This window comes from Heteronotia binoei, chromosome 3, assembly GCF_032191835.1.
Source record: "Heteronotia binoei isolate CCM8104 ecotype False Entrance Well chromosome 3, APGP_CSIRO_Hbin_v1, whole genome shotgun sequence".
NCBI classification, from domain to species: Eukaryota; Metazoa; Chordata; class Lepidosauria; order Squamata; family Gekkonidae; genus Heteronotia; species Heteronotia binoei.
In genome coordinates this window covers 99,073,726-99,100,528 of record NC_083225.1, presented here as the reverse complement: position 1 = coordinate 99,100,528, position 26,803 = coordinate 99,073,726, and the positions used below count along the sequence as shown (strand labels likewise).

The 26,803-nt window shown below is 43.2% G+C and overlaps 1 protein-coding gene across 2 annotated transcripts in view; it reads left to right on the top strand.

The window, feature by feature from the left end:
- DOP1B (DOP1 leucine zipper like protein B) overlaps window positions 1-16,467 on the top strand; it is a 126,403-nt gene extending 109,936 nt beyond the window's left edge. For both annotated transcript variants that reach the window (XM_060234275.1, XM_060234276.1), the window contains exons 33-37: window positions 462-598; window positions 851-906; window positions 4,740-4,898; window positions 9,460-9,589; window positions 14,887-16,467. In XM_060234275.1, coding sequence (XP_060090258.1) covers window positions 462-598; window positions 851-906; window positions 4,740-4,898; window positions 9,460-9,589; window positions 14,887-15,141 — 737 coding nt within the window. In that variant the 3' untranslated portion in view covers window positions 15,142-16,467. The remainder of the gene's footprint in view (window positions 1-461; window positions 599-850; window positions 907-4,739; window positions 4,899-9,459; window positions 9,590-14,886) is intronic.
- Window positions 16,468-26,803: the final 10,336 nt, after the last annotated feature.

Here is a 26,803-nt window from a genome sequence, read left to right as displayed (position 1 = left end):
CTGTCCTCAGTCAGAGCCAGGGCTTTTTTGGCCCTGGCTCTGACCTGGTGGAACTCTGCCTAATGACATCCGTGCCCTGTGGGACCTAAAGCAGTTCTGCAGGGCCTATGAGACAGAGATATTCCACCAGGCCTATGGTTGAGGACAGCAACAGTTTTCCACTCTGCCTGCCTCGCCCCCCTTCTCAGCTCCCACCCACAGGGTAGTGATGAAATAGATTCATTTTAGGGCCATTTGATATTGTTATAAGGTTTACTGTTATAACTGTTTTTAATTTGATGTGAATGTACCTATACAACTGTAGTACACTGCCCTGAGCCTTTGTTCACATGGGAGGGTGGTCTATAAGTCAAATTTATAAACAAAAAAATATAGTGATTATAATAGTTGTGACTCATTGTACTTTAATACATGTATGTTACTTTAATACATGTGTATTAATTCCTGTGAATTTATTCCAGAGAGACTGACTGACAACTTGCGTGTTGGACAGACTTCCGTAGTAGCTGCCCAAATGTTTCTGTTTTTCAGAGTCTTGTTGCTGAGAATTTCACCTCAGCATCTAACCTCATTATGGCCAATTATGGTGACAGAGCTGGTAAGGAACAATTTTTAAAAACTAGTAAATGTAAGATTAGCCCCCCCTCCATAAAACCCCCCAAAACCCTTCTTTGATTTGCACTGGTCTACTTAACAATTTGTTAACGTTAACGTTAGTAAATATTTGAGCCTTGTATGTCTTTTTCAATGCATATTTATGTTCATAACATAATATACAGTATTTTTAGTTATTGTGGTGCATATACTAATACTTGAGGTTTTTTTCCCCTCCCTCATTTCTATCACTTAGATTCAAACATTTATACAACTGGAGGAGGATTTAGCAGAAGAGGAAGAACCTGTGAAGTAAGCAGTGTTTTGTGAATATAATAAATTCAAATACTGAGACAAAAGCTAGAGAAAGGAGAAGCAATCTTGACAGGACCTTCTGATGTGGTAGTTTTGGTTACAACTAACAGCAATGTTGCCTGCTTTTTTTTTTTTTTTTAAAGGTAGTCCCTTGTACAAGCACCAGTCGTTTCTGACTCTGGGGTGATGACATTGCTTTCACAACGTTTTCACGGCAGACTTTTTACGGGGTGGTTTACCATTGCCTTCCCCAGTCATCTACACTTTCCCCCCAGCAAGCTGGGTACTCATTTTACCGACCTCGGAAGGATGGAAGGCTGAGTCAGCCTGAGCCGGCTACCTGAAACCAGCTTCCACCGGGATCGAACTCAGGTCGTGAGCAGAGAGTTCAGACTGCAGTACTGCAGCTTTACCTCTCTGCACCATGGGGCTCTACCTGCTTTTTTTTTAGTATAGTGCTAACCAAGACTTTAGTCTAACATTGCATAGATAGTGGCTGCAATTAGAGCAAAATATAAAAAACAAAATAATAATAAGATGATATTGGATTTATAGCCCGCCCTCCACTCCGAAGAGTCTCAGAGCGGCTCACAATCTCCTTTACCTTCCTCCCCCACAACAGACACCCTGTGAGGTGGGCGGGGCTGGAGAGGGCTTTCACAGCAGCTGCCCTTTCAAGGACAACCTCTGCCAGAGCTATGGCTGACCCAAGGCTATGCTAGCAAGTGCAAGTGGAGGAGTGGGGAATCAAACCTGGTTCTCCCAGATAAGAGTCCGCACACTTAACCACTACACCAAACTGGCTCTCCTTTTTATTATTATTATTTATATTGATTATTGGCAGCTGTATGTATTAACTGAATCTACTAAAAAGCAAGGAAAGTTCCAAGCCAGTCACACATTCTCAATCTAACCAACTTCATAGGGTTGTTGTGAGCATTAAATGGAGGAGAGGAGAATTATGTGAGCAGCTTTGGGTCTCCTTTGTAGAAATGCAGGATAGAAACTAAGCAAATAAATAATAAATGTGGTGAAGATGTAGATAAAAAATTAGTTGATAGGTGTGAAGGAAGCAGAGAATGATGATGATATGGGGGCTGCCAAAGGGAGGGGAAAAGGAAATGGGGAGGAACGGCTGCTCAGTGGTAGAGCATCTGCTTGGGAAGCAGAAGGTCCCAGGTTCAATCCCTGGCATCTCCAAAAAAGGGTCCAGGCAAATAGGTGTGAAAAACCTCAGCTTGAGACCCTGGAGAGCCACTGCCAGTCTGAGAAGACAATACTGACTTTGATGGACCAAGGGTCTGATTCACTATAAGGCAGCTTCATATGTTCATATATATGTTCATATGAAATAGTGTGGGGAGGGGTTATAGGAGAAAGTGAGGTGCTCTTGCATGTTTCCTATCCTGCAACTGGGCCTGGCTCAGCCAGCACCACACAACCCAGCCAGAGTTTTCCTGAGACATGGCTGCTGAGGGAGGGAGAGCTGAAGATAAAGGTAGGTTGGCGGGTGGATGGGAAGGAGAAGGAAGAAAGGGAAGGGAAGAGGCTATAGGGGCTGTCAGGGAAAAGAAAGTGAAAATAGCAGAGGAAGAGGAAATGAGATGCCCCCTGCAAGTCCTTCTGGGTGCCCTGCTTGTCATTAAATTATTACTAGGTTTGTAAAGCCCTTGGAGACTTTATGGTTGGAACACTAGATAAAACTATTAAACCAATTTGAAAATTGTACGATTAATTTCTGCAATTATATTTTAAAGTATGGAATAGAAAAATAGTCTGTTCATTTTTATTGTAAGAGCTGAGGTCTCTTGTGGAAAAGGAGGTAGTCAAATTGGCATCAACAGAAATTTACCCATTTTAAAATTTTTATTCAAGAAAACAGGGAAAAGGGAAGTGCAACTGCCTAGTTTGCCTAGTGGATGAGCCGGCCCTGCATATGTATGTTACAGCATCCTTTTTTAAAAATTAACAAGCAGCCCCAGGTACCTGTGATTTTAAATTTAATTTGATTTTAATTTAGTTGTTTAGTAATGGTTCAACTCCAGGTCTTTTTTGATATCTCATCTGCAGTAGACTCTTTTCAGTCTGGTTTTCAGGCCAGGCTGTGGGACAGAGACAGCTCTGCTAGCTTTAGTTGATGACCTTTGTATGAGCATAGATAAAGGCCATGCCTCACTGCTCCGCAGCCTTTGGTACAGAAGATCACACCATTTTGTTAGGTGCCTGGAGGCAGAAGAAGATGAAGATATTGGATTTATATCCCGCCCTCCACTCCGAAGAGTCTCAGAGTGGCTAACAATCTCCTTTCCCTTCCTCCCCCACAATAGACACCCTGTGAGGTGGGTGGGGCTGGAGACGGCTCTCACAGCAGCTGCCCTTTCAAAGACAACCTCTGCCAGAGCTATGGCTGACCCAAGGCCATGCTAGCAGGTGCAAATGGAGGAGTGGGGAATCAAAACCGGTTCTCCCAGATAAGAGTCTGCACACTTAACCGCTACACCAAACTGGCTCTCCAGGAGGAGGTATCATGGTATATGCTGAACTGATTCAAACCACTTCTCACAGACTGGACTCAAAATGTTGTTGTGGGAGACCAGTTATTATCAGTGTGGAATCTACCCTGTGAAGTTCCTCTAGGTGCAATTCTAAGCCCCATGTTTTCCAATCTCTATGTAAAGCCCTTAGGACAAATCATTCAAAGCTTTGGGGTTGGATGTCATCAGTATGCAGATGATATCTACTTATTCAGATTCCCTGGTTATGCTGTAGAAGTCTTGAATAACTGCCTGATTGCTGTAGTAAATTGGCTAAGAGTGAACAAATTGAAATTAAACTCTGAAAAGACAGAGGTAATGCTTCTTGAAAAGGCTGAGATCTTGAATGATATTATGATCCCCACTTTTGATGGCGTTTAGCTGACCTTGCTGAGCATACTGTGGAATTTTGCATAATTTAATGCAGGGGTGTCAAACTCATTTGTTATGAGGGCTGGATAAATGAGACCATGTTGGGCCAGGCCATATGAGTACCTGTTTAAGATTAGGTAGCAGAGATATAAACTTTATAAAGGTCACAGACAAACACAAATGAAGATTTTTTAAAAAAAATGCTTAAAACATTAGCACTCGTTGGTCTTAAAGGTGCTTTCTCTGTATTTCTCCCATGGGATCTAGGGAACTGGGCCAAGAAAGCTCTGGCTCTTACCTTCCTTCCCCAGGAGACCAGGAGGGGGAGGAGCTGTAGCCAACAGAAGGAAGAGAGGCTTGGGTCAGTAGCTCTGGTGTGCGATTGAGAGAGCCTGGCAAAGCAAGCTGTTATGCAGAAGGAAACAAGAGAGAGGGAGAAGGAAGCAGACAACAGCCAGTTGCTGGGGAAGGGGGGTGATTTGGCCCCTGGGCCACATGTTTGACACCCCTGATTTAATGTGTCACATTAATACTTATGCTTTGCTTCAGTTCTGTTTTCCGACTTCTGGTTAATTCTATAACCCAAATCCTATTGCATTGCTTATTGATTTTTTTTGTATGGCTGTATTTGTGTGCATCTGCACCTGGAAGTTTTGGCAACACTGGCTGGATGTCTCCCATCCAAGTACTTGCAAGAGTCAATCCTGCTTAGTTTCCAAGATCTAACAAGATCAGGCTTGCCTGGGCTATCCAGGTCAGGGCCCATCTGTCAATTGTATTGACTCACTGCATAATCTACCTTGATTCTAAGTGAGAAAGGTGGACTATAAATAACATTAATAGATAATGTCAATAAATAAAATGTAGCTTACTAGGGTTTGCTTGATCTTAAATTTCTGTTTTGCTTATTTATGAATTTTACAGAAGCAATAACAAACTAAGTAAACAGAAAGCATCAGGAGATGGCAGCGGTCCCTTACTCAGTGACATACAGCAGAATGAACTGATCTTATATTTATCAGCCTGTAAATTTTTGGACACAGCACTTTCTTTTCCCCCTGACAAGATGCAGTTATTTCAAATGTAAGTGTGCTAATTTTTATTAATATTACGGTCAAAGCGTAAAGAATTTTTGGCCAGAAATGAACATAACAATCATAGTCTCTAGATTATTGGTTCATGAAATGAAGGCATGTGTGGGATCCTGTAGGTGCAAGAAGGTCCATGGTAGATTTATCTTCAGCAAATGTGTGATTAGAGTGAAGTTTGTCTTTAGCAACAGCTAGGTTAAATTGCTCTATTAGAGATGCAGAGATTATCAGATAGTTCTTGTGCACTAAAAATGTATAATAATATACTCTGCTAAATGTTTTATTGTTACATTAGCTTTCAGAACCCAGTGTCCATGCACACAATGTTGGATCTTATAATTAGGGTTGCCACTCCCCAGTTGGGGGCAGAGAATCCCCCAGTTTGGAGGTCCTCCCCCCACTTCAAGATTATCAGAAAGCAGGGGGAGGAAAATGTCTGCTGGGCACTCCATTATACCCATTATACCCTATGGTGTATAAAGGAGAATTGAACTGTGGGTATCACAGGGACGGGAGGGAGGGACGGTGGCTCAGTGGTAGAGCATCTGCTTGGGAAGCAGAAGGTCCCAGGTTCAATCCCTGGCATCTCCAAAAAAGGATCCAGGCAAATAGGTGTGAAAAACCTCAGCTTGAGACCCTGGAGAACCGCTGCCAGTCTGAGAAGACAATACTGACTTTGATGGACCGAGGGTCTGATTCAGTATAAGGCAGCTTCATATGTTCATCTGAGGCTCGGGGTGGGGGTGGGGGGCTGTTTTTTGAGATAGAGGCACCATGTTTTCAGCATAGCATCTGGTGCCTCTCCTTTAAAAAAGTCTTCAAGTTTCAAAAAGATTGGACCAGGAGGTCCAATTCTATAAGCCCCGAAAGAAGGTGCCCCATCCTCCATTATTTCTAGTTGAGGAAAAGCATTTAAAAGGTGTGCAGTCCCTTTAAATGTGATGTCCAGAACACTATTCAGATTCATCCTGGTTTATGCTTAGATAATAACTCAGCTGCAATTGAGAAAGATCTCCACCAACTCTATTTGGATCTTATTACATCTATGCTTTAGTATGTAGATCTAATAAGATCCACCTATGTCTTAGAAGCTCTTCCTGCCAATTCCTTTCCACTGTTTCTTTCTTTGAGTATCTCTCTCTCTCTCTCTTTCAGGCAACTGAATATATTGCTTCATACAACTGGCAGACTGGGCTGTGGCTCATAACAGTTTAGGCTGTGACAAATGTGTCACAAGACTTTCTTTTGCCAAGTTTTTATATAGGATTATTGTCATAGGCTGCCATTACTACATAGTGACAAACAAAACAAGTATATCTAGATAAATGTACAGAAAATACTTACATGCAAGTTTAGGTCTGCATCAAAATTAGTATCTGAGCAGAATAAATTATCTTGCTTATACTTTAACTTCAGTATAACAACTGGACAGGAATGTGTCTTAACCAACATTCAGCACTGGATTTAGGATCCACCTCCTGGGATCAGAAGGCAGAGCAAATCTGATTGGTCATGGAGCCAATTGGCCTTGGAGAGACACTGTTCCATTTAACTCATTAAAGGCAGGGTTTCATTGAAGCTCCTTAAAGCTATTTTCATAACAAAAGAAAAAAGGAAAGGTAATTTCCCTCAACAGGAGGTGTCTTTAGGGCTTTTTTATGATGTGTTTTTCCCCTGCACATAAAGCTGGACAGTGCTTTTATTGCTTTTATTGTCCTCTCACTTCCTGTGTTCCAGGAGCAGTAAATGGGAAACTGTCAAGCTTAAGCAGTTACAAGAAAAATTACTAGCCTTTGTAATTGAACAAAGTTGGAGTCAAGTGCACCTTTAAGACCAACAAACTTTTATTCAGTTTTTAAAATTTTATTTTATTTATCTATTGTAATTTCACTGGAAAGACACCATTTGTGGTGTTCATAGAGTCCAAAGGTGTAACTTCACATAAGCGGCACCACTTTATATCTACTTGCCTGCCAGCATTAAGCACAGGAATGCTGGCAAGAACAGGCCAGAACCATGGCCTCTTTTTTATTCAGCAAAATTTGTTTGTGAACCTCAATGGAGGATTCCCCCTCCAAAACCCCCACAAACTTGTATTTCCCATTCTCCACACAGAGACTGTTATTCCTATTCTAGGATGTCCAGATACACCTCTTGCTTCCTATTTTGTGCTGATAGGGAGGAGTGAGAATCGTTTTCAGAAGAGGAAAGGAGAAATCTAAAAGCCTCCAAAAAGGTTTTTGCCTCAGATCACTTTCAGAGGCTTCTTAACAGAGCTGTACATTCCCTGCAGGTGGTGCCTGCTTTTGAAGTGCCAGATACCACTTCCAAATGTTCAAAACTGTCAGATTTCTTTCTCTACTGCTCTCTGTCCTGATATTGATTGTGACATGGCTATAACTGAGAGTCCCTGTCTTCCTATCACATTACTTTTGTTATTTCCTTGCAAGTCTTAGGTCAGGAAAATTGATGACCACTGGACTAGTTGTGCTTTCAAGCGATTTGGCCCACAGGCTTTATGCCCTCCCTTTTGTTCTTGCAAATGACCATCATAAGGATCAGGACACTGAAAGCTGATGTCATTCTGATTCCTCTGACAAAGCCCTGATGTCCATAGCTCTCTGATGTGACAGAACTCATCAGTGATCCTTGGCATCTCTCAAAGAGCCCAGCGTTTCTCTTTCAAGGCCCAGTTTTTTATCCAAGATTTAGTTAATATGGCTCCCTGGAAATTTAAAGGCAATCATTAACCACTACTGGCTGTCATCTCATAATCACCTCTGCTCTGTTGACCTCACTCAAGTGTTCATCAATTACAGCATACATCAACTCATGGAAGGCTTTTCCAAGGTGATGTTCTGGATATGAAATGTCAGCTTAGTGTATGGTGACCTGACTTTTTTTTTTTTTTTTTTGCAGAATTTTCTGGATTCTGATGTCAGGCCCACTGCTCTTAAGAGAGCAATCCTTGCTCTGTGTAGCATCCCCTAGAAAGTAAAAGTCTGTTCCTGGTCATCAGCTATTCATACAAAGCAGGAGTCAAGTAGCACCTTTAAGACCAACAAAGTTTTATTCAGAACGTAAGCTTTCGTGTGCTAAAAGCACACTTCTTCAGACGAGGGGATAAGGTATTCCCTCATCTGAAGAAGTGTGCTTTTAGCACACGAAAGCGTACTTTCTGAATAAAACTTTGTTGGTCTTAAAGGTGCTACTTGACTCCTGCTTTGTTCTACTGCTTTAGACCAACACAGCTACCCACTTGGATCTAGCTATTCATACAGTTTCTGTTCCTCTTGTCCAACATATTCCTTCATGGAGTTCAAATGTTCTTCTGTGAACTCTGACATATACCTTTCTTTCAGGCTTCAGGGCAATGCTTCTCTGAAGGTGCTTTACTTATTATAGGTAGCAATGTTATGAGTTTTGTACTTTCCAACATAAAGATGTATCACAACCAGATCCTTTCTTCATTCAAAAAATTAACACTTATTTCTATAAAGGATGAGTTCCATACGCTAGATGTGTGTAGGGCTCTCTATATGAATTGCACAAAGTTTGCTAAGAAAGATGTCAACCTGTTTCTCCTTTCATGAGTCATCTTTGTGGAGAAAAGTCTCTGTTTGCATGTTATCTCAATGGCTAAGAGAGGCTATATTTATTTAAAACATTTATTAGCCACATTGTTCCCTTGTGGAATCCAAGGCAGCTCACAATATAAATGCAGCTTTGGCCTATACATTTTCTGACCTTTCCATGCGAGAGGATATCCTAGTGCATTCTGTCAAAAGAATGGCCACTTCAGCTATCCCCTCAAATAGAACTATCAGAGTGCTGCATCAGTTCATGCATTCTTGATGGATATCATCTCTTCTGTAGAGGGTTACTTGAGAGAAAGGTACTGCAGAGGGTCCTCAAGCCATGAGGAATTCTTGTTTCTTTACCAAAGATTTGTTGTGCTCTAAAATCTCTCATTTTGGACATATTTCTGAATAAGCTCCTATTGGGATGAAAGGAAAGTCTTACCTGGTGAATTTCTGTTCTTGTTGTGATTATATTTATTTATTTATGTTGATTTATTCCCATTGATTTCCAACACGAAGATGTATCGCAAACAGATCCTTTCTTCATTCAAAAAAATTTAACACTTATTTCTATAATGGATGAGTTCCATACTCTAGATTAGTTCATTCAGTGCATCATGGATAATTACACAAATCCTCAGATATTTGATGGCTGTAGTTTGTGGGGATCTCTAAATCCTGGTCTTCTTTCTGTAAAAGGGGCCCTTTTCTCTTGAAAATTAATTTCATTAAACATTATCTGCAGCAAGGTATTTGTTTTTTATCCATGTTCTTATGACAGATTATTACGATATCCTGTTCATGACCTGCTCCCAGGCAAATGAGATTTATTCTGTTTCCCAGTGCAAGGAGACAGGACCTATCCCACTGTTGAATGAGCTTCTTTCTGTCCATGAAAAGTACAGAAATTTTTCTCTAAAACCAAAAGAATACCCATGATTGATTCTTAGTTCAGAATCCTTTTGCATTTAGGTACCGGTGGGCGTTTGTTCCAGAGGTGGACACACAGACTTGCAACACGACTTCAGATCTAATGGAAAATCATCAGGAATACAAACCACATATTGTTAGGATCATGGATTTACTCAAGCAGAAGTATGGGGTAATTAAACATCATTATTTTTATATTATTAATATAAAACTTCAAAGTTTACCTCAGTTCTTGAGTAAACTGTTTTCAAGATTTTCAGACTCCATCCCAGTATGTATTGGGCACATAGAAAGACCATCCATTATCTTCAGTGGCAGGCCTTTATGTCCCATTCCTCTGCCTGGGGAAGAGAAATGTTCCACAGCACTCTTGTGTACCTCTTGTGCATAATGCAGAAATAGTCGCACGGGTTCTTGCCTGTATATACAGCAGTGTGAACAGTATGTGAAGGAGGGAAAAGATTGTGTTATCTTTGTCTTTCAAGTATAAAATTGTATTGGAATGCAGGTGCAGCCCCGTATCGGAAGATGGATGTTACAGATGTCCCTTTATAAGTTTAACAATAGGTATGGGGTGCAGTGCTTCCTGTATTACTGGCATAACTTTAGTATAAATACAGTAGAGTATCCTTGCTGGGGAAGGGGAGTAGTAGATAAGGGTACTCTATCATCATCAAGCCGCATTCCAAAGTGACAGCTGCCCCGCCCACACATGCGCGCGCGCACACACAAAAACGAATGCAGTATGTTTCCTCATGGGGGAGTGACGCAACAGTCCCTGAGGGGGCGGCTAGGGATCCGCCCCCCCCCCCAAGGAATGCCAGCTGTTTCCTAAGGGGGAAAGGAGGGTCAGCCACTGGTGTAGCAGGCTTCATATTATTCGGGGGGAAAGCGTGTTTTGCAACACAGACATTTTTTAGAGAATTGTGGAGATGCAACGGTTCTAAGCAGCCATAGCTTGGAGAGGAGACATACCCAATGGATAAAATGATGGCTTTAAAACTGAGCACGGCTAACCTTATACGTGTAACACGTCCCTTTAACATCAGGTTGCATCAGGTTGCGCGTCGATAGAACTCATGCTCTTTAACTTGTTCATTAATGATCCGGAGTCGGGAGTAAGCAGCAAAGTGGCCAAGTTTGCAGATGACACTAAATTGTTCAGGGTGGTGAGAACCAGAGAGGATTGCGAGGCACTCCAAAGGGGTCTGTTGAGGCTGGGTGAGTGGGGCGGCAACGTGGCAGATAAGGTTCAATGTGGCCAAGTGCAAAGTAATGCACATCGGGGCCAAGAACCCTGCTACAAATACAAGTTGATGGGGGTGTGAACCGGTAGAGACTGACCAAGAGAGAGATCTTGGGGAGAGAGATCTCACTGAAAAAAATGTCAAGACAGTGTGCAATTGCAATAAAAAGGCCAACACCATGCTGGGAATTTTTAGGAAGGAGATTGAAGACAAAGCAGCCTGTATCATAATGCCCCCCCCCCCCCCCCCAGTATAAATCGATGGTGCGGACTCATTTGGAATACTGTGTACAGTTCTGGTCACCGCACCTCAAAAAAGGTATTATAGCATTGGGAAAAAGTGTAGAAAAGGGCAACTAGAACGATTAAAGGTTTGGACCACTTTTCCTATGAAGAAAGGTTAAAACGCTTGGGGCTCTTTAGCTCGGAGAAACGTCGACTGCGGGGTGACACGATAGAAGTTTACAAGATTATGCATGGGATGGAGAAAACAGAAAAAGAGGTACTTTTCTCCCTTTCTCACAATACAAGAACTCGTGGGCATTCAATGAAATTGCTGATCAGTCAGGTTAAAACAAATAAAATGAAGTACTTCTTCACCCAAAGGGTGATTAACATGTGGAATTCACCGCCACAGGAAGTGGTAGGCGGCTACAAGCATAGCCAGCTTCAAGAGGGGATTGGATAAAAATATGGAGCGGAGGTCCAACAGTGGCTATTAGCCACAGTTTGTGTGTGTGTGTGTACGTACACACACACATATTGGGCACTTTGTGACACAGAGTGTTGGCCTGATCCAATACGGCTTCTCTCATTTTCTTCTTATGATCTGCAACTTGTGTTTCACAACTTGGTGCATGCTTAAAGTCATTGTTACTTATTTGATCCCTTTTTAAGATTGGCAATGGGTGGTGATTAACATGTGGAATTCACCGCCGCAGGAGGTGGTGGCAGCTACAAGCATAGCCTGCTTTAAGGGGATTGGATAAAAATATGGAGCAGAGGCTATTAGCCACAGTGTGTGTGTGCATATATATATGCCACTGTGTGACAGAGTATTGGATTGGATGGGCCATAGGCCTGATCCAACATGGCTTCTCTTATGTTCTCAGTGTGTTTTATGGGGAAAACTGTTGCAAAGACATTCATGACTAGTTCTGCAACCCATTCTAATAACACTGCCCAGTTAATTATTAATTGCAAACACCTACAGTTTCTTATTAACATTAAAACCTATCTTTCTAGCAGCTTCAGCAACCTGTTCTCAGACGATCATGAAAACTGCCTCTGTTCTCTGCAACCACAGGGAGCTTCCCAGTCTCCAGGCTGGAGAATCTAGCTCTGGTTGTCAAAACAAAACACGCAAACTTGCAAATGAGTTCTCACAGAACCGTGTCAGGGGAAAGTGAATTCCAAAGTATCGTTTCCCACCTTCCAAGTCGATCGATCTTATATATTGCTAATTGTGAGACAAAACCCCACAAACTGTCATAAAAGGTCAACTGCTCAAGGCCAGTGATTTTTATGGTGAGAACTGTAGAAATATATATATATCAGCCTTCTAATCTGATCGATCTTATATATTGCTAATGAGTTATCTAGCACAACCCCAAGATCTCTCTCTTGGTCAGACTCTACCGGTTCACACCCCCCATCAACTTGTATTTGTAGCATGGATTCTTGGCCCCGATGTGCATTACTTTGCACTTGGCCACATTGAACCTCATCTGCCACGTTGTCGCCCCACTCACCGAGCCTCAACAGACCCCAATTTAGTGTCATCTGCAAACTTGGCCACTTTGCTGCTTACTCCCGACTCCGGATCATTAATGAACAAGTTAAAGAGCATGAGTTGTATCGACACGCAACCTGATGCAACCTGATGTTAAAGGGACATGTTACACGTATAAGGTTAGCCATGCTCAGTTTTAAAGCCATCATTTTATCCGTTGGGTATGTCTCCTCTCCAAACTATGGCCGCTTAGAACCGCTGCATCTCCACAATTCTCTAAAAATGTCTGTTTTGCAAAACACGCTTTCCCCCCGAACAATATGAAGCCTGCTACACCTGTGGCTGACCCTCCTTTCCCCCTTAGGAAACAGCCGGAATTCCTTGGGGGGGGATCCCTAGCCGCCCCCTCAGGGACTGTTGCGTCACTCCCCCATGAGGAAACATACCGCATTCGTTTTTGTGTGTGCGCACGCGCATGTGTTGGCGGGGCAGCTGTCACTTTGGAATGTGGCTTGATGATGATAGGGTACCCTTATCTACTACTAAGGGGGATGATATGTTCACCAGCTAGGGTTACCAGTCTCAAAGTGGAACATGGAGTTCCCCAGAGATATCACCTAATTTCCAGACTATACAGATCAGTTGGCCTAGAGAAATTGGCTGCTTTGGAACACGGACTCTATGGCATCATATCCCTGCTGAGATATTTGTCCTCAGGCACTTCCCCAAATCTCCAGGAATCTTCTAAGTTGCAGTTGGAACTCTATCACCAATTGCTTGTTAAAAATAGATGGATTTGATAGGTCAACTACATACATTTTGACCCTGCCAAGGGAAAAAAACCCAACTATACTACTTTGGCATAGGGATCAAAGAGACCCTGCATTACAGCAAAAAGCAATGGAAAACTGATAGCTCTCTCAGTCATGGCATTAGCTACTAAGAAAAAAATCAGGCCTCGATAATAACTTCCATCAGAAATGGAGGACAAGAGAGTCAGATTTGGAATTGGGGTCAAAAATACCCCTCATTGAAAACATTAAAAACGCACAGAAACCATAAATGTAGGACTAAGAAGAAGTTTTATAGTTATAATCAATGACATAAGGCGTAGGAGTATTATGAAGGCCTCATATGCTTGTGTCATAAACAGGTGCATAAAACCCTGGATGGTGCTTCGATTACATGCATTCTTGTTTGGGTGCAGGAGATACAGTTTCAAAAGCAATGCAGAGCCAATGTACCATAAATATATGTCACACCTGTTTATAATAATAATAATAACTTTTTATTTGTATCCCGCCCTCCCCGCACAAGCAGGCTCAGGGCGGCTCACAACATAGGAATGCAATACAATATAGTAAAATCATAAAACAATAAAATTGATATGCAATTACAATAAAATTAACATTGAGGTGCTAAATAGATCTTAATTCAGTAGAGGAGAAGAAACATACACAGCGACATTATCTTAGTTCAGTATGGGCGAAGGCTATTTTGAAGAGGTATGTCTTACAGGCCCTGCGAAATTGATTTACACATCGCAAGGCCCGTACCTCCTCCGGGAGTTGGTTCCAGAGTAGTGGGGCCGCAACGGAGAAGGCCCGATCCCGGGTGGTCTTTAATCTGGCCTCCCTTGGCCCAGGGATATTCAGCTGGTGCTTACCAGCTGACCTCAGTGCTCTCTGGGGCTCATATGGGGAGAGACGGTCCCTCAGGTAGACAGGCCCTCGGCCATATAGGGCTTTAAAGGTCATGACCAGCACCTTGTAACGAACTCGGTAGACCACTGGCAGCCAGTGCAGTTCGCGCAGCCCTGGCCGTATGTGCTCCCATCTTGGGAGCCCCAATAACAGCCTAGCCAATGCGTTCTGCACCAGCTGCAACCGCCGAGTTCGGCACAAGGGCAGCCCCATGTAGAGGGCATTGCAGTAATCCAGTCTGGAGGTGACCGTAGCATGAATCACCGTTGCCAGGTCCCGGCGCTCCAGGAAGGGGGCCAGCTGCTTTGCCCGCCGAAGATGAAAAAACGCGGACTTAGCAGTGGCCGCTATCTGTGCCTCCATAGATAGTGAAGGCTCCAGAAGAACCCCCAAGCTCCTGACTCTGTGGGCCACTTTCAGTGCCACTAGGTGGGGGGCCTTTTGGTTTGATTCAGGCACTGCCCAAACTGGGGCGTTTTTTTTTCGATTTGTGCCTAGCCCTAGACTGCCGTGTCACACTCACAATCTCAGCAGCATTAGTGTAATAATGTCACATCTGACCAACATAATCAAATTTCAGTTTGAGTTCCTAGGCTAGACTAGCAGCTGCAAACAAAAGTGTACAGCTATTTTGTTTAAAAACCTATTATCTGTACCACCCTGTTAGCCACTCTTAATCTAGTGCATGTTAAAATGGAAATTTGTGTCCAGTACATACATCAGTTTATACTGTAAATTACACTGTCTGCAAAATGTCTCAACGGTACTGGTTTTATGTGATTTTGCAGGAATTGAACATCAGTGACAGAACAACAAAATATGAATTTCCACTTCTGGATCTTCATTCTGTATCCAGCATCACACAATTAATGCCTTTCTTCAGGATACTGAGCTGTGCTTTTAAAACTGAAAGCAGCTGGTCCCTCAATACACATAGCTCAGTGTCTCTCAAAATAGACTGTTCTACTAGAAGTAGCAAAAGAACCTTGAAGCTTCTAGAAGACTATGTGGAACATGATTTTATAGAAAATATGGAAACTTAATTTACTTAAGAAAGATAGCATGATTATCAAAGAGATTAGCTGTAACAAGGCTCCGCTTTATTGATGAGGCATTTTAAAGTTTACAGATTTTATTTCAGGTTTTCTTTTTCATACTGATGTGGACCACATCTGTGCTGTTTTTGATTAATGGTAACATTCTGTCCTCAGGTTTTATAAAAAAATTAGTATCACAATTTGCACATTTCTAAAATGAAGGGTTGTTTTTTTTTACTTTTCAAGTGAAGTATGTGTGATTTGCTCCTTCTAAAGGCAATATTTATCTGATTAAGGCTGTTTTAAGGGGCTTGCAGATTTATTTATAGAGCTCTTTCAAGGCAAATAAATAACTATATTAGATGTTGGTTGAATGGACTGTTCTGAAGGTGTATTAGTATTAACTGTCGCTATATATTGCAAGAATGTATGTTTTTTCTGAACATATTAAAATAGCATGCTGCTGTTTATATATGTGTATGTATATATATAGCCTGTTAACTTACTATCGTACTTTCCAACATAATAAATTCACCAGACTAAGGTTGCAAGCCTAACTACCAAAAAGTGGGCCTCACTAACCTAATGTGGTTTCATTTTGAATAAACCTTTTTTGGAATTGGGCTTTGGACCATATTACATAGGATTTACAGGATTGTGCTTCTAAAACTAGAAAGTAAAAACATTTGCTTGTAATCTCTTTTTAGACTGATTTGAAAGTCATTTTTGCCTTTTACAACTGCTGAAAGAGTACTTCATCGTGGCAGACCTAAAAGAATGTTAGGAAATTGTGCATAATGACACTACAGGTCTTAAAAGTATATACGGTGGTGGTGAAAAGTGACATCAAGACACATCTGATTTATGGCGACCCTGTAGAGACATTCAGAGGTGGTTTGCCATTGCCAGGCTCTACATCACAGCTCTGCTATTTCTTGGAAATATCCCATGGGAATACTAACCAGGGCAGATCCTTCTCAGCTTCCGAGATCTGATGAGATCAAGTTAGCCTGGGCTATCCAGGTTTGTGTGTGTGTGCATATAGAGAGAGAGATGCTGCATTAGAAGTACATAATTTTCTAAGCAAATGGCTCAAAGCAGCCTTGTAAATTACTTGTATAGGTACACTTCACAGGTGTTGGATGTCTCTTTTCTACTATAATTTTGAGGGAGAGGCTCTGAGTTCCAGTCTCATATTAATGACTGTGCTCTAGTACAGTTATTATCTTAACTGTAAAAGGCCATGTGATTTTTTTTGTTAAATGAATTATGTCAATATCTACAAATAAAAACTAATTAGAAACAAGAAATCTATGTATTAAAATTAGAAAATATGTTAGTGTCTTCTTTGTGTTGGTTGTTACGTTTTCATGTATTTATACCTGTTACTTCTTGGGTATGTCCTTTTGTTTTCAGCCAGGAGTCTGCTTGTCATGCACCTTTGTCATGGGCACAGTTCAGCCTAACATTGTTTACTTTTGTGTCAGTTGACTTCCACAGGAGAATTAGGCATGCACCTAAATTTTTCCCATTGACAACAATGGGGCTTCTGTTTTCTGTGGTCTCAGAAGGTAGGACCAGAACCAATGGATTGAAATAAAATCAAAAGAGTTTCCGGCTCAACATTAGGAAAAACTTCCTGATCGTTATAGTGGTTTCTCAGTGGAACAGGCTTCCTCGGGAAATGGTGGGCTCTCCTTCCTTGGAGATTTTTAAACAGAGGCTAGATGGCCATCTGACAGCAATGAAGATCCTGTGAATTTAGGGGGAGATATTCATGAGTTTCCTGCATTGTGCAGGGGGGTTGGAATAGATGACCCTGGAGGTCCCTTCCATGATTCTATGATTCAAATCTTTAACTTTGACTGTATTGTGCTTCCTTTGTGCAACATTCTTGAGACAAAATAGTATTTAAATATTTAATACCAAACATTTTATTTCAACATTAGCACAAATACTTGGTAAATGGTAGATTTGGGACAAGACAGATATGTTTCAAGGTTTTATATAGTATATACCAATGCAATTTTCATATTCATTTTGATACTAGATAAAATTCTACAGGATATTAGAGAAAACACAGGCTTTCCTGTAAGTGATTTAAAGCCTAAAATCAATTTACTTCAGAATTTTGTAAACAGAAGCAAGTAAGCTAGGGCACTAAGTGGATGTGAAATTCCATTCTGAATGTAAACTATTTCATTAGTATCATTAATTTATAGGTGCAAAAATATTGAGTCCATTTTAAAGTAGATATTGTTGCTTAATATTTAATATTAGCATGTGGTATTGTAAACATTTTTTAAAAAGTAAGCAAGAGTTGCTGAAACTCAAGGAAATAGAATAGTTTTAATTTGCAAGTCTAGTCTTGTAGCAGAGGTCTCCCTCTGTGTATCTTCTTTCTCTCTCATAGTTGAAATGCAGCCCAGATATTTCACTGTACATTCATTCTCTCCAGCATTGTACTTTAATCTCACAGAGGGAGATACTCCCACGTTGTATTAAATTCTTGCAGTGCAATCCTAAACAAAGTTGTACCTATCTAAGTGTGGAAGTCAATGGATTTTAAAGGATATAGTTAAGTTTAGGATTGCGCTGCTAATAACTTTTGTACTCAAGATTACACAGAGCACTTGGCTGCTGCTTCACTTCTCCATTCCCTTTCTTCTTAATCTTCCCCAAAACAATCCCAAATTCCACCCTAAAAATCCATTTAACCATTTAACACTTTCTTAATTTTATACTAAATTATATCAGTATTTTTAGCAGGTAAAGATGCTTTTTGCAGAAGGCCATTCTAAATTATACACTACAGATTCCCATTCATGTCTGATAACATTCTGGGCCACTCTTTCATGTGATTTTTCTTCAAACATGTGGAACCAAAAGCTCTGGATTATGTAAGTAGTCAGTTTGCCTTAATTCAATTAATGAGTCAGACACAGCTCTGGATTCTGTAGCATGCTAAAGACTTGATTCATAAGTTGATACATAAAATCAGTTATTTTTGGCCACCTATATCCTGTTCACAAAGTTTTGTGAATAGGACATCTGTCTTTGGAAGTGGAACACATAAATTTCTGGTCTGCCATGATGTTTATTAAAAACTAGAAGTAAGGTCCATTGTGAAGAAAAATACAGTGGGCTCTAGAAGGAGAATCTGGGCAAGTGCTCGTCACCCTTGCTGTCTTCCCATCCACCCAAGTAAAGGCATTAACTTCCCCCCACCTCAAGGGGAGCTTATATCTGCTATCTAGAGAGCAGTTGTAAATCTGAGTGATCTCCAGTGGTTCCCTAGGAGGAAATTGCATTTTACCCATCTGAAGTCCCACCCCTCTCCAGGCCCCACCCCTTAAATATCCAGGAATTTTCTAACCTGGAGTTGGCAACCTATCTCCTTCCCTTTATCTGACTCTCTTACTTCAGCTGCTTCCCCCTCCCTGCAGCCTCTACATGGGCTCTCTTTTTCCACAGTGCAGGGGGGGGGGAACCAAAGCAGCTTGCATCCTCCTCTCACAACCATGGCTGGAAGTCTGTGACTGGTCCAAAATCACTCAGCCAGCTTCCACAGCAAGGACCTGTGTCTGGCACAGGCCCAGAGCTAGGGGTACCTGCACCCCTAGACCGAACCCCAATCCTCCGCTCCCCCCAATTGCTATTTCTGCGTGCGCAAAGCACACAGCCCAATAACGTCATAATGACATCACTGCCACACACACCCCCTGGACTTTGCAGAGGCCTCTCGAACCTCAGGAAGCCTCGGCAAAGTCTGAAAGGCAGCAGGTGTGCTCAGAGCCCACTCTGAGTGCACTCGCTGTCACACACCCTCCTTACCTTGTGACGGCAGCAGGCGTGGGGAGGTGGATGGCAGGGGGCACGGGGAGGCGGATGCAGCGGGCATGGGGAGGTGAACAGCGAGCATGTGAAGGGGGGGCGCCTCATGGCGTCCCTAGACCAAGTGGCTCCCGAGGCGGCCGCCTAATTGGCCTACTCTCACGCACCAGCCCTGGTCTTGCATATTCCACTCTGAAGTCTTAACTCCTATGCTCTCCTCAAACTCCACCACAGAATCTCCAGGAATTTTCCACCAACCTGGAACTGGCAGCCGTAGTCAGGAGTAGCCCCAGTGAGTTATGCCTCAGAGGCCTGTAGTGATACCTTTCAGACCAATAGAGAGCAGTCATCAGCCATAACATTAGCCTACATCATTCTCCTTTCCTCTCTCCCCTTTGATCTGAACAACAACAAACCCATGAGGCAGGTTATGTTGGTTTGAAATCATCCAGTCAGCTTCTGAAGCCCTCACCTGGAGATTGACAATAGTAGTTCACCAGGAGGAAAGGCTTCCCTCAGAGACCTGTAGTGATAACTTAGGAATTTCTGACCAAGATGGAAAGGTATCACTAAAGGCCTCTGGGTGAGTGCCTCCCCCCCAAACCTTGCTGTCTTCCCACCCACCCAAGTGAAGGCATTCACTCCCCCCCCCCCCCGCACCTCATGGGGAACTGATCTCTGCCATATGGGGAGCAGTTGTAACTCTTGAGTGATCTCCAGCCCTTACCTGGAGATTTATACAACAACAAAAAAAACTGGAAAATAACGAATAAAGCATGAAAATTACTTCAAATATATAATTAATTAATTTTTAAACACTATAACATCACATATTATTGCATATTATCAAGAATTCATGAATACAAGGTATAAAGTGCAGAGAATAAATTTTCAAAAGTGCTTGCAGTTAATCATGTTCATTGCTGACTTAAGATGCTTGAAAACTATTCACCCGACTCTGCGGGACAAATAAAGTGCCAGTGTCAACCGTGTTGCAAATGCAGATAATTCTTGTTTTTCAGAAAATTACTTTAGACGTTCATCCTTTAAAGAAGTTTGATATATAGTAAGTAGTCATCAGCCTCTAACAGTAAAGCCTGTAGTACTGTTTCAAGTGTCTTCATTTGAGAGACGTATTCCACTTATCAGCACCCAGCATACCACATTCCTGTGACACTAGCTCTGCAGAGAGAGGTGGGTTGTTTTTATCCAGGAAAAGTTTACTAATCTCTGGGAATCTGGTCACTTCACTACTGCTGTTAGCACATTGACTTCACCTATTTAGTTGTATAGTGATCTAAACTAATCTTGATGTAATTAGAACATTGATAAAGGTGGCCAGATCATTCTACTGGTTTTCTCCAGAGCTAGTGTCACAGGAATGTGGTGTGCTGCGTGCTGATAAGCGGAATACGTCTCTAGGATGAAGACATTTGGAACAGTATTACAGGCTTTACTGTTAGAGGCTGATGACTATCCACTATATATCAAACTTCTTTAAAGGATGAAAGTCTAAAGTAATGGCTTAAAATAAAAAAAAAATTCTGAAAAACAAGAACTGTCTGCATTTGCAACACGGTTGACACTGGCACTTTATTTGTCCCGCGGAGTCAAGTGAATAGTCTTCAAGCGTCTTAAGTCGGCAATGGACATGATTAACTGCAAGCACTTTTGAAAATTTATTCTCTGCACTTTATACCTTGTATTCATGAATTCTTGATAATATGCAATAATATGTAATGTTGTAGTGTTTAAAAATTATATTTTTGAAGTAATTTTCATGATTTATTCGTTATTTTCCACAGTTTTTTGTGTTGTTGTATAAGTCGCTTTGTCCTGTGGAACTCGAGGCTTCTCTCACCTGGAGATTAGCAACAATGATTCCCCAGGAGGAAAGGCCTGAAAGTCCATTTTGTCATATGAGCCCACTGTAGCCTAATTTGAATAGGAAGAGAGAAGAGTATTTGCATGTGGAAAGGGCCCCTCTGTCATGGGTGACGCCCTCCCTGCTGTGAATGAACATTCCTTTTGCTTCAGTTGAAGAGAAGGAACCCTACTGTTTTGTCTCATAAACACAGGCCCGTAGCTTGGGGGGGCCAGGCACCACAAATCTTCCCTCATTTTATCTTCCCAGCCCCTCCACTGTTGCTCGCTACCATCGCGCCACCCTGCCCACTTCCACGCTGCAGCGCTGCCATGCCCGCTCTCATGCAGCCTTGCCTGTTCTTGAGTTATGGGTGCCACCCTGCCTGCTTTCACACTGCAGTGCCACCCTGCCCACTTTTATGCTGCAGCTCAGCCCTGCCTGCTTTCATGCTGTGGCGCTGTCTTTCCTGCTTTCATGCCACCTTGCCCACTCTCATGCCGCAGCACCACCTTGCCCGCTCCTACACCGCAACACTGCCTTGCCACTCTTGTGTTGCAGTGCCACTTTGCCCGCTATCTTGCTGGCATGCTTACTCTTACACCACCCTGCCGGCTCTCGAGCTGCCTTGCCTGCTCTTGTGCCGCAGTGCCGACTTCCCCACTTTCATGCTGCCTTGCTCACTCTCATGCCATGGCAGCACTGCTCATTCTTGCACCGCAACTGCACCTTGCCCACTCTCGCACCGCGGCGGTGCCCTGCTCTCATGCTGCAGTGCCATCCTGTCCATTCTCATGCAGTCCTGCTCACTTTTGCACCACCTTTCCTGTTCTCATGCCATGGCGCCACCTTGCCCACTCTTGTGCTGTGGTGCCACCTTGCCCACTCTCCTGCTGCCTTGCCCGGTCTCACACCACAGCACTGCCTTGCCCACTGTCCTGCTGGCCTGCCAGCTGTCCTGCCACCATGCCTTCTCTCGCGCCACCCTTCCCGCTCTTGAGGCACTGCCTTGCACACTCTCACGCTGTGATGCCATCTTACCCGCTCTCACGCCTCCCTGCCAGCTTTCACACTGTGGTACTGCCTTGCCCACTCTCACACTGCCTTGCCCACCCTTGTGCCGTGGCACCACCTTGTCCATTCTTGTGCCACTGCACTGCCTTTCCTGCTCTCCTGCTGGCCTGCCTGCGCTCGCACCACCCTGTCCACTCTTGCACCATGGTGCTGGCTTGCCCACTCTCTCAGCACAGTGCCACCCTGCCTGCTCTCAGATGGACTGTCCTGGACTTCCTATTACAGGCCCTGAGGAGAGGCAGTACTGGTCAGTAAGCCCCCTGTCAGCAGAGAACTGTCTCCCTCGAAGATCAGTGTCCTTCTGCTGGTGTTCTTGCCTGACAGGGCTGGCAGTGGAGAGCAGAATCAGCCAGTGGCACAGCAGAGACAGTGTGAGCCAATCCTATGCATGCCACATCCCACTAATAAAATCCTCTGAATTGCCACCACAGTTGGGCTTTTATTTATAATTGATGCTTGTTATATATGATCCTTGGCTGCAGTATAAGTATAAGCTAAATTTGTTTAGAATATGTATGTATGTATGTTTTAGTAGGCACTAGTGTTCCAAAATAAAATGAGAGCCATCATGGTGTAGTGGTTAGTGTGTCAAACTAGGATCTTGGAGACCCAGTTCGAATCCCCACTCTGCCATAGAAGCTTGCTAGGTGACCTTGGGTCAATCACATACTCTCAGTCTAATCTACGCCACAGGGTTGTGGTGAGGATAAAATTGAGGAGAGGATAATTGTGTGATTAAAGAGGAATAAGGCCTGTTGTGGAGGAAAATACAACAGGCTGTAGAAGAAGGCTGTGAGCAAGTGCCCCCCACCCTTGCTGTCTTCCCACTCACCCATGGCAGCCATTTGCTGTTGAAGAACTGATCCGACTTCAGCTTTCCATCTCCTTCCGACTCCCTGCAGCCTCTACAGAGGAAAAGCGCGATCTTTCTCCACAGTGGGGACCAAAGCAGCTTACATAATTCCCCTCTCCCCCTTTTGATCTGCACAATGGCCCTGTGAGGTAGGCTAGGCTGAAAGTCTGTGACTGGTCTGAAATCACCCAGTCAGCTTCCACAGCAAGAAGCTGGGTCTGGCAGACACTGCTCTGAAATGCCAACTGCCATGTCACACTGGCTGTCACAGGGGGATGACCTCGGCAGCAGATAACGACTCAAAATGTACCATTTTCTCCAGGGGAACTGATATCTGCCCATTTAGAGAGCAGCTGTAATTCTGAGTGACCTCCAGACCTCAGCTGTTTCTAAAAAATCTTGGTGCAGTGTGTAATGTACAGTAGTGATGGTTCTCTCCACTAGCGGCTGACATACACACTACTACCAACTAGAGCAGGGGTCTAAATGGTCCCAAGTGCCATTTACAGCCCTTGAGATCACTTGGTCTGGCCCTTGGAGATTGCTGGGCCAAGCTGAGCCACATAGCGACCTCCCTGGGGCCCAGCTAGCCAGCAAGGATTGTGGGGGCCCAGCTGCACTACAGCCTCCCTGTGGCCCAGCTGGCTGGCCAGGATCGCTGTGGGGCCTGGAAAAGTCACTGTCACTGTTCAGGTAAGTTTCCCTCTCATTTCTTTATTTCCCTTTCTATTTCTTCCCCCCATTTCTTTGTTTCCCTTTATTCCCCTTTCTTTCCCCCCTTTTTATTTCCCTTTCCATTTCTCCATTTCTTTATTTCCCTTTATTCCTTTCTTTCTCCCATTTCATTTTCCTTTCTTCCCCATTTCCTTATTTCTGTTTGTTTCCCTTTCTTCCCTCCATTTTATTTCCCTTTCTCCCCCCATTTCTTTATTTTCCTTCCTTCCTTCCTTCCTTCCTTCCTTCCTTCCTTCCTTCCTTCCTTCCTTCCTTCCTTCCTTCCTTCCTTCCTTCCTTCCTTCCTTCCTTCCTTCCTTCCTCTCTCTCTCGCCTGAGTGGTGGGCATTGTGAAGGACTGCTGATGGGGTATGTGGGTGCATTTAAAGGTCTGCTGGTAGCAGCTGTAGTTTCCACATGAAGGGAGGGAGAGAAGGGTGGCAGGGGCGGGGGGTGAGAGCCAGCTACCACCAGTTCAATTTGCACTTGATTATCCTAGATGGTTTGGCCTAATATGTTAATGAGTTCCTGCTGGCTTTTTCTTTAAAAAAAAAAAGCCCTTCACCTAGGCATTTGCCAAGGGCAGTGGGCCGGTGTGTGTGTGTGCATGTGCAAAATTAGGCTCTCTCCACATGACTTAAAATATAAAAACAATTATTTGCATTAATTTTGCCAGCCTGAATCATTCTTCCTTGGTGGAGCACTGTTTAATTTGATAATTTTGTATGGCCCACGAATGATGTTATAAATATCCAAATAGCCCTTGGCAGAGAAAAGGTTCCTCACCCCTGCACTAGAGAGTTCACATGAGAAACCTTCCAGAGAAACAAAGGTTTCTGTGAGTTCAGGGGTGGCCAGCTTGTGCTGTGCAGAAGAGTCTGTGAATTTCACTCTTTCCCGCGCATGATGACGTTGATTTGGGGAATTGTTGAAAGCGTGGGAGATCAGCAAAGCCCACACGTGAAGACTGTTCTCTATGTAATTAGCTTTGAATTATAATGAAGTTATAATTATAATGAAGTTATAATTATTAACTTCATTGTCTAATTTCAACCAGAATGTCGGTGCCTGAAAAGAAGAGGTACCAAAGCAGTACAGAAAGAAAACAAGAGAAAGCAAAGAGGCTTGATGAACAATTAAAAAAAGACACAGTCTTTTCCAGCTTTACTCGCAAGTCATCAGAGGATCAACCTGAGGCCTCTTCAAGTACATCTGCTAGGAAAGTGATAGCGATGGTGGTAGACCTTCCTCCTAAACAGATTGCTGAGGATGAGGATACAGTTCAATTACTGGGTCCAGCTGAAACTAAGCTAAAAGGTCAGTTACACCATCAAACAGAAATCACCTGGGGCCAGAATATGAAAATGACATTGGGTTATAGCAAAACATTATGATGAAATGCAGGATTTTTTGCGTAATAGAGGGCCTGTGGAATGTCAACACGTCGATGGTGATTTTTTCAGCTTCAAGCAAACAGTATGAAGAGCTAACAAAAGATTTTTTTTCCTTTTCCATGGTCTTTTGAAAACATGTAAGTGGTGAACAGATCAAAAGAGAATGGCTCATGTACTCTCTGTCCACAGGAAATGTGTACTGTTTCCCATGCGTCCTATTTAGTGAAACACAAAGGCCAAACTCAGTTTACAGATGGATTTTCTGATTGGAAGAATGCCTCGCAGCAAATGAAAATGCACAAGGACAGTGCAACGCATTGGGCATGTATACAGACACTGATCAGTAAATGATGCACACACTATCAAATCGACAGCTCTTTGGAAATTCATTTCAACAAAGAACAACAATACTGGATCAAAGTTCTGCAAAGAGTAGGATCACTGATCAAATTCCTCTCATCATGTGGATTGCCTTTTTGCAGTAAAACAGAACTCCTTACTTCTCAACATAATGGCAAGTATTTGGGAATTTTAGAGTTAATCACAGACTACAACCTTTTGCTATAAATGAGTATAAATGGGCAATTTTCACAGTGGAAGGTGGTAAACACTGGGGTACAGCAGGGTTCAGTACTGGGTCTGATGCTTTTTAACTTGTTCATTAATGATTTAGAGTTGGGAGTAAGCAGTGAAGTGGCTAAGTTTGTGGATGACTCTAAATTGTTCATGGTGGTGAGAACCAGAGAGGATTATGAGGCACTCCAAGGGATTTGTGGAGGCTGGGCAAGTGGGCATCAACATGGCAAATGAGGTTCAGCGTGGCCAAGTGCAAAGTAATGCACATTGGGGCCAAAAATACTAACTATGAATACACTTTGATGGGGTCCGAATTGGCAGAGACTAACCAAGAGAGAGATCTTGGAGTCATAGTAGATAACTCACTGAAAATGTCAAGATAGTGTACAACTGCAATTAAAAAGGCCAATGCTGTGCTTGGGATTATTAGGAAGGGAATTGAAAACAAATCAGCCAATATCATAATCAGGGCTGGCCCTAGACTTTCTGGCGCCCTAGGCAAGGTTAACTTCTGGTGCCCCCCTCCCTCCCCATAACCAATTTTCAAAGACAGATGAATTGTAGGGAAAATTAAAAGCAGAAAACCTGACTGGATAGCCCAGGCAAACCTGAGTTTGTCAGATCTCAGAAGATGAGCAGGATCAGCTCTGGCAAGTATGTGGATGGTAGACTTCCTTGAAATAAAGCTGGGAGGTCAGACTCTATTCAGTCCCCTCTCTGATATCCTCCAGGCCCCCAATAGAGGTCAGTCACCAGAGGTTGACATGACTTCCAGGTGTATGCGTGCACACACACACAGTGCCCATCACTTAACTCTTCCTGCCCCAGGGTCCTACCTGTGGAAAAATGTTCCTCCTGTAGCAAAATCCCCTTTGCAGGAGGTGAAGATGAACAAAGGATGATCTTCTTGGGTCTACTTCGGAATCAACTTCTTCTATATTTCTCTTTTAATTGTTTTGGGAGAGGGGATGAAACATGCAGGGACCCAAAAACAAAATATAAATGATCCTCCCAATGTGCCTGCTGAAGAGATCACCCTACTCAGGGCTTCTGGAAGCTGCTGGGTTTCTTCTCAGGCTGAAGGGGAGGGAGGGGTCATTTCTAGCTTCCTGCACCTGGTCTCAAGTCCCAACAGTGACACTGGGGTGGCTCAGTGAAGGAGGGGGAAAGGAAGGAAGGACACTGTGCTTGCCTCTGCAGCTGCTGGAGCCCTGGGGAGGGAGAGAGGGAGGGGGAAAGGATGGAAGGAAGGATACTTCATCTCTGTCCCTGCTGCTGCTGGAGCCCAAGGAAGGATAGACAGATACCATGCTCCTCTCTTTCCCCACTGCTGCTGGAGCCCCAGGGAGGGAGAGAGAG